Source organism: Microcaecilia unicolor, unplaced genomic scaffold, assembly GCF_901765095.1.
Source record: "Microcaecilia unicolor unplaced genomic scaffold, aMicUni1.1, whole genome shotgun sequence".
NCBI lineage: Eukaryota > Metazoa > Chordata > Amphibia > Gymnophiona > Siphonopidae > Microcaecilia > Microcaecilia unicolor.
Genome location: NW_021963639.1, coordinates 2,711 through 20,175, shown reverse-complemented (window position 1 = coordinate 20,175; position 17,465 = coordinate 2,711). Strand labels below are relative to the sequence as shown.

The 17,465-nt window shown below is 40.6% G+C and overlaps 1 protein-coding gene across 1 annotated transcript in view; it reads right to left on the bottom strand.

The window, feature by feature from the left end:
* The window catches only part of LOC115459533 (A disintegrin and metalloproteinase with thrombospondin motifs 14-like), a gene marked incomplete at both ends in the record, with an annotated part of 62,275 nt that extends 46,188 nt beyond the window's left edge, over nucleotides 1-16,087 (bottom strand). The window contains 4 exons of the mRNA XM_030189345.1: nucleotides 3,348-3,471; nucleotides 12,192-12,325; nucleotides 12,724-12,899; nucleotides 15,939-16,087. Coding sequence (XP_030045205.1) covers nucleotides 3,348-3,471; nucleotides 12,192-12,325; nucleotides 12,724-12,899; nucleotides 15,939-16,087 — 583 coding nt within the window. The remainder of the gene's footprint in view (nucleotides 1-3,347; nucleotides 3,472-12,191; nucleotides 12,326-12,723; nucleotides 12,900-15,938) is intronic.
* Between the last annotated feature and the right edge of the window lie 1,378 nt (nucleotides 16,088-17,465).

The following is a 17,465-nucleotide window of genomic DNA, read 5'->3' as shown; positions in this document are numbered from 1 at the left end:
AGGTTCTGCTCCCTCGGTCTGTCTCCTTGGCATTCTTCTGGACTCTCCTCTCTTTTTATAGTTGTTCACTTGGTGCTCTAATCTCCTTCTGTGGCTATAAAATCTTTTATGATGATGACTTCTGAATCCAACTCTGTGAACCAGAACCTTCAGCCAAACTTGAGTATGACATCTTGGTTTCTTTATCTGATACAGGTGATTTGAAATCTTATAGGAGTATGCAGGGACAAAATCTTACGGTTTGTTTCATATCATTTTCAGATTGTGGATATATTTATATTTTTTGGTTTGCCTCAGTTATTTATGCATGCAAAATTTGATTAGCATGCCAAAAAGTTTGATGCATATGTGCAGTTAATTTAGAGCACATTCTTTATGTGCACAAAAATTTCCTAATCAACCCCGAATGCATATCCCTATTATCTGTCAAGATTGTGGACATGTTTCATGCGCTCATTCATTTCGCCCCCTGGTGGCTGCAATGGACTGTCTGGTTGCTGTTTCCCATGTTCCAGAAGTCATGCCGGTCCAGTTCGGATCTTCCAGCCTTCCAGACTGTCTTGGGATTTTTGGAACTTAGCAGCACCCTTACCTGGTGAACTCCCTTGTCGGTTGCCTTTATGAACCACCTGGAAACTTTCTACTTTGCCTTGGCAACAGAGGTCATCTGATGAGCTTCTCGTCGGTGAGAGTTGTTGCAGTGCTTCCTGTTCTCCTTATCCTGGGGTGGACCTGCCCTGTTTGTTTTCCGGGGGTTTATTTCTCCTGCTTGTTGCCTGTCCAAGACTCGACATGTTTGCTGGTTTATGTCTACTGCTTGCTGCCTGCCCAAGACTCAGCGTGTTTCCTGGTTTATTTCTACTACCTGCTGCCTGCCCAAGACTCGGCTTGTTCCCTGGTTTATTCTACTGCTTGCCGTCAGCCTAAGACTCTGTTTAGTTTCCTGGAAGCTTCTACTGTGCCCTGCCCTGCCTGTTCCAGCTTGCTCTACTTCAGCTACAGCTTCAGTCCGGCTGCTCCAGTCCTGGTTGTATCTGACTGTCTGTGTTCTGCCTTGTCTCTTGTTTTGGGTGTTTCTCCTGCCGCCGCCGCCACCCCTCGGCAGTGGCCCAAGGGCTCACTTCTCCTCACTAGTGTGACAATATCCTACCAACAACTCAAACTTAGCATGGCAAAACTAAGGGGGAAAGTTATCAACATAGGCTACTGTAAAATGGGTTATTTTACTGTTAATCCAGGTTATTAGTAACTAGGTCTCATGACTTCTGCTAAAATAGCACAAGTTGGTTGTATAATAACACATCTTAGTGGTAGCTCACATTGATAATTTCCCCCCTGAACTTCTTATATTTACTTCAAAACCGACTTCCACCCTTACATACTTTTCAGATTGAATGGTTAATGCTATCATCCTCACTGTCCTCTTGGCCTTGGGATCATCTTTGAGTTCTCTATCTCCTTTGCACACATCCAAAGCATTGATAACACATAATGTGTCTTTTTTCTACATCACCACCAAATTTACCCTTTTATTTCTGAACTATCATGCCATCATCTCCCGATTGGACTACTGCAACCTCTTCTTCACAGATCTCCTTTGTCAGTTGGTATATAACTTTGGGGCAAAGATTAAACCTGGAGTTCCTCCTTCTCCCTGTTCTATGTGGCAACAGCTCTTCTGTGCTAACATCCCTTTAGTGTTATCTCTAACTATTTTGTTCTGTGCTCCCTGAGGGTTGAGGTTTGTCTCACTGAACAGGTTAGTGAAAAGGCCGTGGGTGGCTTGGGCACTCTTTCACTCTCTCGTCTTTTTGTGCACTACTGAAAATTTATTTGCTCCAGCAAGCATTTCATACATGAGTCTGGGCTGTTCCTGCAATGGGATGTTAATGTTAGGCTAAATTAGGTTGGATGGTGTTTGTCTGGGTTGTCTATGTCTCTGTCTGTATGTTTGATTATATGATCTCTCTTGTAACGTCACTGCTTCAGTATGCATGTTTGGTTGATGTGATTACTTTTATGCCTAGCTCTTAGTGTGTGAGTGATAATGGCAAATAGAGTTCCTTTCTGCCTTTTTAATTTATTTGTTTTTTATTGGTTTCATTGTAAACCACTTTGTTTTGCTTGCAAGGAAAGTGGTATATTAAATTTAATAAACCATAAACCAAGATCAGGATCAGATTTCCCCGACCACTAACCAATAGCATGGCAGCTATCATTAGTAGAGAAATCCCTAAAGAGCAGATGTATCTGCTTTCCAGATCCATCTACAAAGGAGAGGCACCACTTCTCTCTACAGCAGCACCCTCACCGGAGAACCATTGCTGTTCTCTAGAATAATCCTTCTCTTTGGGGGAAGGTACTGGTACTCTCCATAGCCATCCTCCTACAGGATACTACACACTGCTCCTGATCATAGTTATCATCCTATAGGGCAGCAATTACTATTCTCTACAGCCATCCTCCCATAGGATACAACACCACTCTTCATAGACAATGCAATCTTTCTACAGAAATCCTCCCATAGGATACAACACATCATGTTTTAAACCCGCGATGAACAAGGACCTATATGGAGACTGACCTTGAGACAGCAAGTGGCGAAACATGAATTCATGTCAGTTGTGATGTGTCTCCTCAATGATTTTTCAAGTACCTCATAATGAAGGCTTATGATGAAGTTAAGATACGAAGAAGCTAAGCTAATTAATTGATCTATTTTATATGTGGGAAGAAAATCAAAATGTAAAAAATTTACAGTGGATTAATGACGATTACATGCTCACCCTTATCTATGCCAGGCTCAAAAGAAATTAGCCTAGTGGTTGAAACATGCATATTTGATGGATCCAATAGTAAGTTTATAATCACAACTCAAAATGTTTGCTGATAAGAAATACTGATAGGCGCTGGACTTTTTATTGTGTCTCCATAGACAAAAGCATTCTTTCTAAAGACATCCTCCCATCGGATACGATGCATCACTATTATCCACCTTTCTACAGACATCCTCCCGTAGGATATGACGCATACAACTTTCCATAGACAAAGCAATCTTTTTTTTACAGATACCCCCCATAGGATATGACACATCACTACTCTTCATAGACAATGCATTCTTTCTACATATTCTCCCATAGGATATGAGACATCTCTATTCTCCATGGACAAGGTATCCTTCTTTCTACAGACATCCTCCCACAAGATATTATTAACTCTCCATAGACAAGGCAATCTTATTTCATTCTAAAGACATCCTTCCATAGGATACAACATATCACTACTCTCCACAGACAAGACACCCTTCTTTACAGCAATCTTTTTGCAAAGGTTTGCAGTTTCCTTACCTGGATGTTTTGGAGTCTTGACCATGGTTCCTTTTACTGTCCGACAATGAGAATTATCTCCACCACAAACTCCGCATTTATCATCCTCCTTCAGTGATCCAATCTCCCTATCACATCCGACATGCTGTCAGGCACAAAAAAAAAAAAAGAAGAAGAAATTAAAAACACAAAAACAAAGCAGAAGCACATAAGTTAAATCCAAAAAGAGCACAAAATACAGATTTTTTGATCTGCCTCCTAGCAAGGCAAGAGTTCCTAATTAGCAGCTATCTCTACGACATTTTTGCAGTTCCAAAGAAGGAAGGCCTGGTGGCAGGGATTAACAACACACTGTTTAGTATGGCTTACAATGTCCTCTAGGAATACTGTAAATTTTTCTAATAACAATAAAGAACTGATTTAGGCCTGTTTAAGCTTCTGTATTGAGAAAATTTTGTATTCCAATTACTGGGTATTGACTTCTTTTTAAAATAAAAGCTACATTTATCAAAGAAATCTTATATTTCTGTCTATCTTCTGCATGAGTTCATTGGATTTTCCTTTCTAGCCCTACTCCCTTTCCCCTTCAGGTGGGGTGGTTACACTATTGGTTTCCCTATACTTAGTGGTGTTGGGGGAGGGCTTATCTTTTCCCTGCTATCTCTCTCGTGTGTGTCTTAGGCCTCTCCAATCGAGCTCACTATCTTTGTTGACTGGTTGGTATTCTAGTATAAATCTTGCATTTGTATGAATGCAATAACTGTGTAACGAATGTTTGTATGAAAAATATCAAACTTTTTACAATAGTTAAAAAAAAAAAAATAAGTCTCTTCTACCCTATTTACTAAGCTGCACTGCCTGTTCAATGCAATTAGGAGGCATTTCTATAAGTGGACACCTCTATTTAGGTGCCCTGATGCCGAAGGGTGAGAGCCTATTCTATAATGGCATCTGGGCACACAGATACCATTAAAGTATACTAGTGTAACCCAGTATGGGTTACTTAAAATTTAGGCACCCACAGTTATATCAACAATAGACCTGGTGTAACTGCAGATGCCAAAATTGGCAAGGCGGCATGTAACTTAATGTACTCTGTAAGATATATGCTTAAGTGGAAGCCCCACTCATGTACCACCCATACTACACCCCTGTGAACACCCCCGCCCCTTGAATTTAGGTGCTATGCCACTTAGGTGCAACCTTACAAAATAGTGCTTAGGAAGAAATGACAGTATTTTGTATATTTACATGTGATGGTATTTAGAAGGATAAAGTCCCTACCTAAACAACACCAAGGTAAAATAGTGAGGTGAATAATCAAATGGACCCCTCCGAAGGGACACCACCTTGTAAGTGGTGGAGGGGCTTCCGTGTTTCAGTGACTCAGAGGGCTATGCTGAAGGGTTACCCATATCAGACAGGCCTCTGAGGAGAAACCAGACAAAGAGTGTCCCAAATTAGGGAGAGGGGAAAGATGGTGACCTGAAGCTCGTACACTCAACGGCCCAGGTGTCCTCTGAAGTTCAGTTTTTGTTCACTTGAAATTTCCTCTCTGCATTGCAGTTGCCTTAACAGAGGAAAGGGACAATGGGGGGGTCAGCCGCCGATGACCAGCGTTTTGTCCCCTGTGCAGCAAGTGTGGGACCGCTGTGTGACGAGCTGCCCATAGATGACTGGGTTGATGAGTCCTTTGATTAGTGCCGACGAAGGAGCGTCGATGCTCTTGGACCTGGAAACAACTTCATCGCTCAAAAATCATTTAACCACCATGCCCAAAGGAGTGGAGGAGTGAGTCAGGAGTGTATGCTGAAACGGACGTCGTTTACAGCTGAACCCGTGTCGGCGGTGCTACTCCTAAACCCTTAAGAGTTATCAGCTTGGAGTTTTTGGCTCCCGTGGAGGTTGCATTGAATGTCATCTGGAGGGTGCTCCAGGACCTGACGGTGGTAGAGAATGACTTTGCTTCAGATATAGTCTTGTTAATGAGCCACATGGATAATCTAATCGAATCCTTTGAGAATATACAGCAAATGAAGTTCTACTGAAGTAGGAAACGGTTAAGATTTGAAAATGATAAAAGACCAGAAAAAATTTGAACAAAATGAATATTGTTGCAGATGATTAATATCGAGATTGTTGTTTTCCCAGAGTTCCGGGTATGACTCCTAATGTTTTTTTTTTCCTCTGAAATGATTCCTCTTAATATATTAATTCAAAAGGAGTGGAGCCTGTGAAACTGGGATTACTTTAATCAGCGGAAATTGGATTGGAGATTCAAGGGTTTGTATTGTTAAACAATTTCTGGTTTTAAAAGGGAAAAAATGAAATCAGATGTATTACTTTCACTAATATTGGACAATAAGTATCTTTCCAATGAAATTGATGGACTATGTACCGTTATGGTCTTGAAGAAACCAACCAGATGATCAATGTGGAATAATGATTTAGATAAATAATAACTGGGGATAATCGGGTTAATACCACGTTTTCTTTGTTTGCTGTTGCTTAAATTGATCTCCTTGTCTTGTTTCACTTTCCCTATTTATTTTGTGGTCTAAGAAAGAGAAAGATTGTATAAAATCCATTTATCTTGTTGAGATTGTTTTCTTCTAATATTGTTTTAATGTACAATCATCTCTGTTTTACTGTTTTGCAAGTGATCCTTGTAAAATGAAAACATTATAAATAAATGATTAAAAAAAAAAAAAAAAAAAAAGAATAATCAAATGGAAACAATCCCCAATTGGGATACCAAGAAGTCTTTAAAACTCAATTCATCAACCAATATTTGTGGCACAAATAAAAGGACACAACATTGCTGTGTTTTGGCAAACAGTGCCTGCATCAGGAGTCACACAGTTCTAAAGATGTGTCACTGATGTGGCTGGTGGTAAACAATAGAGAAAAGCTGGACTTGACTACTACACACTGAAAAGATGTAAAACGTAACAAAAACCACTCCTAGGTGCATCTTACCTTATCCAAGAGGTCTTCAAAATGCAAATGTACAATTTATTCTTTTCTACCAGGTCACTATTTCAAAATGGTGCTGATGGACCCTGAGGCCTGCATTATTTTGAAATATGTACTATACCACTGATTGCCTAAGACCCCATTAACAACAATGATAGTCAAATAGTTCACCAAAGAATGTCACAGTTAAATCTTTAATTTGATCTAAGGGGAAAAAAGTTTTGTTAAATCACCCGGGCTTCAATGTAACTTCTTGCAACCCTTTATTAGGGTGTTGCCCAATGGTGCCACATATAATCATCGACTATACCCCCTCCTACCAAATTCAATTTTTTGTATTTTTCTATGTGCTTCTTGTTAAATATTTGAATCTTTAGATAGTTGTGATGCAGTAACTCCACTATACACTCACTACACACAGAAGCTTTTTCAGATATGGTGTCTCCAAAAATGATAATAAACGGAACCGGAACTGACTAAATGATGTCAACAGAATTGGACACAGATTTGGACATTTCGGAGAAGTCTGATTTATTTTTGGCTCTTTATTATCTGACTATCATTGTTGTTAAGCAGCTGCTTTTTGGCGGTAGAACAGTGTTGTGTTATATTTATTGAAGGCTTTTCTAAGACCCCATTAGGCAGGTTACATACCTGGCTCTTTACTCCAATCTCTAGGAGGCCAAAGGAAAGACATCCACACATACATCACCAATAAATATATATATATATATATATATATATACATACATACATCAAAGGCCTTTGGAAGACAGTGTGGGTCCCACTTAATGACAGTTAGCTCATCCAGAACTGTCTCAATATCCCTCAGGTCTTCTGCTCTTTTATTAAGAATGCATTGTCATAAATTAACTGGTTACATCACAAATCATGGGACACAAACTTTGAAAAATCATTGACTAGATTATATTCTGCTTACATCTGCAAGTTCAGGGGATTCAGGGTACTTTCCAAAACTGCTAGTGGTTCCAGTGAAAATCTAACATTTATAGGAATGCGGAACTATCATACATTATTCCATGCATCATCTGTAAGCTCAGACATCTGCATACATCGCATTCACTTCCCTGTTTTCTTCTAAACATGTTTATATCTAATAACAGTTTCCTGCATCTGGTAAAGACAGCATTTAGTCATTTCCATCTTATTTACTATACTAACATTTAACCACTAATATTCCTCTCTATGAATGGGGGAACCATTATTTTCAAATATAACCTTAATATCACCACAAAATGGCATCAGCATCAGAACCATCTGGTGCTATTTTGAAATGCTTACTCAATGTGGCAGGAACAATTGGGGGCTACTTCTATCCCATTTGAATTATGTAGTCCCATAAATGCTTCTCCAAGTCAGTCACCTCTCACCAGATACAGTAGCTCACTCTTTGAGCAGAGTGGGGAACAGGGGTACATATTTCAAGAGAAACAGCTCTCTCCATGCTAGGTTCGCAACTCTTGAGGCTGGGAGGGAATTAGTCCCGAGGATCACTTGCTTCATTTTTCTCCACTACTAAACACGTACATTATTGTGTAGATACTTGTTCTGAACCAAGTCTTTTAATACTTGAACAGCTTGCAAACTGATAAAAGATATATGTGTAAAACAAAAGTTACTGTTCACATTCCCAGTTTCTTTCTCCTTGCTTCCTCTTAACACAGTGGAAACCTCTCAAATATCTCTAGGCAGGAGATGGGACTCAATTCAGGTATCAAGCATTTTTCATGAGTTCTCTAGGGCAATTATAACTTCTTCGCAGTTTTATGGGTATTTCTATGCAGATGATATATTTGTTTTGGTCCCACTATCTCATGATTTTATTCAGGATTGTGTTGAAGTGGTCGAAAACTGGGCATGTCAACATCTTCTAGACCTCAATACATTAAAGACAAAGAGCGCATGGTTCGGTGTGGAGCATCTTCTAAGGATACTATTGAAACAGACATTTAAGGAATCCCAGTAGAGAGGTTTCAACGATGCTGAAAGTAAGCCAGGTGTGCTTAATGAGAGAGCAGGTTAAAGGTTGCACATTATCCCCATCAACTTCTAAGCAGCATATAAATCTAAGGAAAAAACACAATCTGAAGTGCCTGTATACAAATGTTAGAAGCCTAAAAAATAAGATGGGAGAGTTTGAGTATATAGCACTAAATGATGAGGTAGATATAATAGGCTTCTCAGAGACTTGTTGCAAAAGGGACAATCAATGGGACACTGTATTAGCAGCTTACAAATTGTATTGCAATGATAGAGAGGATCAAATTGGAGGGGGCATTGCGCTATATGTTAAAGAGGGAATTGAATCAAATAAAATAAACATTCCACATGAAACAGATAGCAGCATGGAATCATTATGGATAGAAATTCCATGTGTGAAGGGAAGGAGTATTCTTGTACGGCTGTAATACCATCCGCTGGGATAGAATGAACAGACAGATAAAGAAATGTTTACAGAGATTAGGAAAGCTGGACAACACTATAATAATGGATGATTTCAATTACCACAATATTGACTGGATAAATGTTACATCAGGAAGTGCCAGGGAGATAAAATTTCTAGATGTAATAAACAACTGTTTCTTGGAGCAACTGGTCCAGGAACTGACGAGACGGGGAACCATTTTGGATGTGGTCCTTGGTGGCATGCAGGGCATAGTGCGAGAGGTTGCGCTATTAGGTCTCCTTGGATACAGTGATCATAACATGATCAAGTTTGAGCTACTATCTGGAATGAACCCACAAAGGAAATCTACTGTAGCTGCATTTAATTTTTGAAAGGGTGACTATAATAAAATGCGGAAAATGGTTAAAAAGAAACTAAAAGGATCGGCTGCTAAGGTTAGGACACACACAGGCATATTTTCAAAGCACTTAGCCTTCCAAAGTTCCATAGGTTTCTATGGAACTTTGGAAGGCTAAGTGCTTTGAAAATATGCCTAAATCAGGTGTGGATGTTATTCAAAAATACTATCTTGGTAGCCCAGACTAGAGGCATTCCATGTATTTGCAAAGGTGCAAAGAAGAGAAAACAACAGCCAGAATGGTTAAATGGTGAAGCAAAAGAAGCTATTACAGCCAAAAGATTATCTTTCAAAGAATGGAAAAAGGACCCAAATGACGAAAATAAGAAGCAACGTAAGCACTGGCAAGTCAGATGTAAAGCATTAATAAAGAAGGCTAAAAAGAATATGAAGAGAAACTTGCTGCAGGTACATCAGAAGCAGAAAGCCTGTGAGGGAATCCATGGGACTGTTAGATCACGATGGAGCAAAAGGGGAACTCAGGGAGGAAAGCCATAGCCGAGAAACTGAATGAATTCCTTGCTTCTGTCTTTACGGAAGAAGATATAAGAGATCTGTCTGTACCAGAAATGGTCTTCAAGGGTGATGATGTGGAGGAACTGAAAGAAATTACGACATTTTGTGCCTGCTCCATGGGGTAACAGAATGTTCTGCAACTCCTCCCGATTAACAATGGCTCATTCTATTTTTAGGAGTTTCCAGTTCATATTTTGTTTTCTTTTTTTCATTCTACAACTCCTTGTCCTGGTTAATCCTATGGTTACATCAAAGGATGCTAGTAAATTCCAGTTATCTGGGACTGTCGACTGCTCTTCTCTTTTCAGCATCCATTTCTACCAGGAGGCCATTCTATGAATTCACCACCCTTTCCATGAAGAAGTATTTCCTCAGATTACTTCCGAGTCTATCCTCTTTCACCTTCACGCTATGCTTCCTTGTTCCAGAGCTTCCTTTCCACTGAAAGAGACTCGCCTCCTGTGCATTTATGACATAGGTATGTAAATGTCTTTATCATATCTTCCCTCTCCCACCTTTCTTCCAAAGTATACATTTTGAGATCTTTAAGTCTGTTCCCATGTACTTGATGATGAAGACCACTGACCAGTTTAGTGGTATAGTTGCTCATTTAGTAATAGGGGGTAGGGGGCTTCCTGCTATTTCAGACCAGGATGCTGAATTCTCTAACTTTGTTACTGATGCTGGAGCTGTCATTTTGATGAGCTGAACAACTAAAACCAGGTATAATGCACACATTTTATGGACCCCCCAAGACACCGTTTCAAAAGTAAAAAAAAGTTAATCCTGTGTCATAGCTAAATTCTCACATAGTTGGGTAATCTACCCTGCAGGAACTGCCCATAGAAAAAAATGGATTTGGAAAATCTCTTTTCTATTTGTAACCCGGGTCTCACCCATGTGCTAGCTCTGGCTCTGGGCCACAAAGCATATTAGTCACATTCAGGGCCATTCTCCCCTCACTCATCAATTCCAGTATACATGAAATTAAGCTTGGGAGTGGGTCAATGGCCAGGAATAAAGATTCGGGGGTTTGGGAGACACTCATGTTCTCTGGGATCGGTTCAGTCTCACCTCTTGGTCCCCAAAGACGCACTGTAATCCGCAGTCTATGCAAGAACTCAAACTTTTATTTTCCAACTTTGCAACAGCAGCAACACCAAATAGTCTTTTGTTATCCAACTCCAGGTATATACAAACTCTGTTCCAAATCTTCTGTTGTTCCTCAGGAAAACTGCTTTACCACTTTTCTCCTCAGGTTTATTTACAAGGGCAAGTTCCCAATAGGGAATATGCACATATATACAGTTCTCCTATTCATGCCTATCCTTTCGGCAGTGTTCTTCCCCCTGGCTGCGTCTCCTCCTTTTCTATAAAGACTCAAACTCTGTGGGTTCACACCCTCCTCTGGTCTGACCCCTCTCTGGATCCATCCTGGTCTGGACCGAGCTCTCCCTGGCTCAAATCTCCTGCTCCCAGGCTGGTCTCTCCTCTGCCCACTTGTAGCACACACAATCTCCTGGTAGCCATTTTCAGGAGCCATACTCCTCACTTATCCCAAACTGTTGGTGGCAGAACTGCTTGGTCACCCTTCACTACATTTATTGATTTTTTTTATTTCCCCTCCTCTTTCGAGTGCCAAATGGGAATTGGTATATCATTCTTTACCACTTGCCAACACTAGATTCCCCAGCCTCCTCAATATAGGAGATTTCAGTCAGCATGAAGATACTGTTGAATGCCCTAGAGCAGCCCAGTTTGTTTTTTTCCAATGTGATCTGGGTCTCCGACAACATATTTAAACACCTACACATGCCACTGGACATACCCTTGACTTATAATTTCATGACTTTCATCTACAATATGGCTGGATGATTTCTCTTCTACCTCAATCTCTTGGTCCAATCACCATTTTCAATCATTCTCACTTTTTGTGCAGCCTATTCCTAATTTCAATTATCGTTCTGATTACTGGACAACCTCTCCACTTATTGGATCTTTCAACATTACCATCCTTTACAAATCTATTTCCTCAATATTTTTCTACCCATTCACTGGAAGATCAAGCTCAGTGCTGAGATTCCATACTAAGCTATAAACTCCTTTGCTCCATTATATAATTCAAATTATTCCATCCATATGCGCCAACCTTGGTTTCACATGGGCTATTAAAATGCCGTCCATACAGCAGAAAGACACTGGAAAAGGGCTTTGGCAACGAGAATGTTTATGTTTGTAAAATGACTGATATACCCATGTATGTGCTGGCACATGGATGTATATGTTCTGAAATACTGGCACATACACATTTTTATTGCCATGATGTGCCAGCTGATATTTTAGACATTGATACTTGTGAAATGGATTCTCTGGCCTTACATACACATCTATTCTTGGATGTATTTTAGAAGAGGCAAATCCTGTTCTAAAATACTAGAGGAACTTGAGATGTCCTGACCTGAATATCTAAATTCCACTTTGTGCATCTTTTCTAAAATGCAGCTGCATGTCATGCACAGCAAAATTACGCACTAGAAATAACTCTTACCACACACTCTCCTCGGGCACACACACTGTAGGGATCATTGTAGCTACATCTTGTGCCGTCATGTACCACTTGATTCATAAAAACCACCTCCCCTGTTTCATTGGACTGGCAAATGAGCTCACACTTCTGTGCATCTGTGGGAAGAAAATCAGAACTGAAATGGAAACATAAGCACCAAGTATTACCTGTGCAATGAAAATATGGTAAAAGTTGTTGAGACTACTATGAGGCTGCAGGACTTGAACTCTCAACATGGCTTAAATCTACCAGGACATACAATGACCAGTGAAACATTATTGCGAGTCATAATAAACTAATTACCCATCAGGTTTGTTTTTCCAAGGACAGGGTCTAAAAGGACACACCCAATCCATTCCCAGTAAAGGATACTTATATCTTCCCAGCCTGGACATATGAGAAAGTGCTTCCAATGCTAAGAATTCTGGATGATGAAAATCTTTATCTAGACTACGCATTCTACTGTAACAATTTCTGCCCTTTTCAAGTGTCTGTTCTCCTTCTCCCCTCTCACCATCAGGATACTCGTGAGGTAGCCAGGTATGTTTAGAACCCTGGTGGCTATAGTATGAATTGCGTTGGGAGCACTGTTGGGCTCGGAAGTCCTCATAAGGTCCTCGACACTCTTCACTGTTGCACACCTGGTATTCATAGCTGGCTCCAGGACATTCACGGCCTCCATAGACTGGGCTGGGTAATGAAGAAATTGAAAGCAAAAGAAAAGGAAAAGTAAGTGTGAGCATGTATTCTGGAACAGATGCTATCAAGCATTTTGAAGATTTTTATCTTCCACATATATTCAGGTCATGATTCAAAAATGGGAATCCATCTGGAAATAGCTGGAGAAGGACTTTCCAAAAACCATTTGAGTTGCTATTTTAACTAGACTTTTAATATCTCATTCAAATTTGAGCAAAGTATTGTGGTTTCCATGTTAGTTCCCTTGAATATGCAAAAATAAGGGTAAAAAAACAGGCTGTGACACTTTTTTACTGGAATAACGCAATACACCTGTGCCTGGCTTCAAGAACTACACTTTCTTCATCAGTTCAGTGATCCAAAGGCTCAATTATATTGGAATTAAATAGCACAGAATCTATAAGGCATTGAGGTGTCTGCACATGCTCATATAGATCAGGTATCTACTTAGAATTAGAAATATTATACTTGATCACTTATTGTAGAATGAGAGGACATGAAATGAGATTGAAGGGGGGCAGACTCAAGAAAAATGTCAGGAAGTATTTTTTCACGGAGAGAGTAGTGGATGCTTGGAATGCCCTCCCGCGGGAGGTGGTGGAAATGAAAACGGTAACAGAATTCAAACATGCGTGGGATAAGCATAAAGGAATCCTGTGCCGAAGGAATGGCTTCTCAGGAGCTTAGTCAAGATCGGGAGGCAGGGCTGGTGGTTGGGAGGCAGGGATAGGGCTGGGCAGACTTATACGGTCTGTGCCAGAGCCGGTGGTGGGAAGCGGGACTGGTGGTTGGGAGGCGGGGATAGTGCTGGACAGACTTGTACGGTCTGTGCCAGAGCCGGTGGTTGGGAGGCAGGGCTGGTGGTGGGGAGGTGAGGATAGTGCTGGGCAGACTTATACGGTTTGTGCCTGTGCCAGAGCCGGTGGTTGGGAGGTGGGGCTGGTGGTTGGGAGGCGGGGATAGTGCGGGGCAGACTTATACGGTCTGTGCCCTGAAGAGCACAGGTACAAATCAAAGTAGGGTATACACAAAAAACAGCAAATATGAGTTATCTTGTTGGGCAGACTGGATGGACCATGCAGGTCTTTTTCTGCCGTCATCTACTATGTTACTATGTACTGTGCTGTATACATCCAGTAACACTATAAAAATAATAATTTTTATGATTATTGTGCCTTTATTATGTTGACTGGTTTTAATTCCATTAATTCAGATCCTATTCAAGGACCAGTGAATCATACAGATATCATTGCAAAATGTAAGTTCCTCCAGAGAAGGGTAGATTTTTTAAAAATTCCAAATGATGATGTTATGTCTTTTAAATTAAAAATTTCCAAATATTTTAAGAGTCCAATTGGTATTGCTCTACAACCTCCAATCACAATTGGTATTACCATCAGTTTTTTACTCCAACATCTTTCCACTTCAATTGGTAGGTCACTGTATTTTGTTATTTTACCATTCTGGGGGTGAAGTCAGCACTTGGCCCATCAAGTGTCAATATTCATAAACTACATAAATAGGGCTGCATAAAAGTCAGTCCTATCTTTATACAGTGCCACACAGCTGGTTAAGTGCTGAATATTGAACAACCAGATATGCATTAGCTGGCTCCGCAAACCTGGAAATTTAATGCCGAAGCACAGACATAGTTTGGCATTTAATTTCTGGGCATAACTCCAACAAGGGTAATGCTAAGTGCCGCTGGCTGAATATCGGACCTTAAATATACTTAATGACCATTTTGGGGCCTATGTAGTAAAGCATATTAAAACTGAAGGGTAACCTGCACTATGGGTTGGAAAGGCTGTAGAAGCTTGGAGGTGGTGAGGTACAGGGTGTTTTTTACATGGGGAGGTGGAGAATGAGGAATAGTGAAAATGCATACTTGCAAGGGGAAGTCCAGGACACTGCTTCTACTACCTTACAGGTTGTTACCAGCTAGCTTGCAGACCCAGTCCGAGCACCAGTAATGGATTTCCAGGTTTGAGGAGCCGGCTAACACCTAGTCGGTTACTTGCAATATTCAACACTTAACCAGCTATGGGTTACCGCATAAAGATAGGACTGACTTCTATGGGGTCCTATTTATGTGGTTATCCTGGTTGGTTAAGTTCTGAATATCGGCACTTAACCAGCCAATTGCCGACTCCACCCCTGGAAAACCTCCAAAATAGCCAGTTCTGAGTTTGGCACTAACTGGTTAAGTGCTGCCGAAAAAGAGTGGTTAACCCTGAACAGGTGCTTTAACCGGCCAAGAGCTGTTTCTGGTTGGTTAAATCGCATTGAATATTGACCCCTGCATTTATTTCATGCTCCATTGCCATATGATACAAGCAGCCTCAAGTGCACCTCAAGTAGAAACTACTCAATAACATATAAACAGCATATATAAACTCTAAAGAACTACTAGAACTGTGGTAATGAATCATTCCCATGGTATTTGCATATTTAAAACAGAGACATTCATTTTTAAGCTGATCATGTTATTTCTAGCACGCATGCATTCAGTATACTAACACTTAACATGCACATTATCCATTATGCTCACTTAAAATTTTAGATACACAGGATATACGTTTTTTTGTGGTGGTGGTGGTGGTGGTGGGGGGGATAAATAAATAAATAGTACATAGACCCTGTAATGAGTTTGAAAGAAAAGCAATCAACTACACTATTGAGATGTGCAAAAAAGTAATTAAGGGAATTTCAATGAGTAACTTGGACTTCCCATAGCTGAAACTTTTCTGTTGGAGAAGCATCCTCAGCATGGCTGCTGAATGGGATGGTAGAGTTTGGGGTAGATGGAGCGATATTGGCATGGATGAGGGTGAAAAAATAAATCATCAAAATCAGCTGAGTTTTTTCCTATTTATCTATATGTACTAAGGGGGAAGAGTTGAATATTTGGTGATTCCTAGTATTGGATAGAGCCTTCTGCAATATACACTGCACTTCCATGCTGTTTTGCATCAATGGTGTTTCTGGGTTTCTTGTGGCACTGGGCATGGTAGTTACCCTATTACTTACGGTGGGTTGCTGCATTGCCGACTGCGTGAACGTACACCTCCTCCACATGTCCGGGAGCATGAACTGAATCTGGACCAGGTACTCCAGCTTCCATCGTGGCCGTAGAGCTGGTCAAAGGTCTTCCAGATACAGTGACCTTTAAAACACCACTAGAAGTAAGGAAGACAGACATTAAACAAGTACGCATCCAAGGTTCTATCTGTCATCAAGCTGCTGTTTAATAACGTAGTCTGAGTCTTGCGGAACACCGTATAAAAAGTATATTTCTTTGACAGTGTCCTATATCATTGTACCTGACAAGATCTATCTACTACTACTACTATTTAGCATTTCTATAGCGCTACAAGGCGTACGCAGCGCTGCACAAACATAGAAGAAAGACAGTCCCTGCTCAAAGAGCTTACAATCTAATAGACAAAAAAATAAAGTAAGCAAATCCCTCAAATAAGATTGAAATCAAGACAATACTGAACCTGAAACTCCTAAACTGACCAGACGACTTAGAAGAACTGAATGATTGAAAAGATCGAAAGCTATAGTAAGATCTAAAGATTCAAGCAGCATCTCACTGCCATGATCCCATATTGTACGTACATAATTACTACAGCTAAGATGGAATACTTAATGCTGATGCTCCTTTTGAGCCCCTGTTCTGTTTTCTTCCATGACCAAGTGGCTCTCATTGAGTCCAAGCTACCCAGTGCCTGAACTCCTGCATTGTTCTCACAATCTCAAGAGAAGGGAACAGGAGTTGAGCTCTACATGTTTCAAACTCATTGAGAATCATACAGGGCTAGAACAAAACCGAACAGCTGTTACAGAGGCAGCACAAGTTGCAAACTTCCAAAGAAGGTGATTAGATTGTAAGCTCTTTGAGCAGGGACTGTCTTTCTTCTATGTTTGTGCAGCGCTGCGTATGCTTTGTAGCGCTATAGAAATGCTAAATAGTAGTAGTAGTAGGGGAGAATGTATACCAGGAAGGAAAGGGAAGGGAGCTGCCTCTGCCCCCTGGCAGTTATAATTAAAAACATATAACTAACAGTAAATCTTCTCATGAATGATAGCTATCGTGTCATGATGATTAGGTTCATTAGAAACAGGCCACCTCCACCTAACATAGAAAATGTTTCTATACTGTCTCAACCTATAGCTCAGAATGGTTGACAGGACAATTAATTGTCAAAACAGATCAGTGGTGATCCTACCATTAGGCCAACTGAGGCAGAAGCATTCTTTATGGAGCAGCATCACTCCTTTCCACCCTTACACTGACCGCGGTCTGGCTTCCCCCCTTCCCTAGTTTTACCTTTTTGATTTTCAAAAGTCGGCAGTAGCAGCAATCCCCATACACTGGTGCCCTCTGATGTAACTTCCGGTTTCCTCAAGGGCAGGCCACAGTACAGAGAAGAAGCTGGTGCTGGTGGCATGGGCAGCGTATAGGAATCGCGGCTGCCTCCGACTTTTGGAATTCAGAAAAAGAAGGTAAACTCAAGGGATAGGATTGGGGGAGGATGGAAGGGGAGCGAG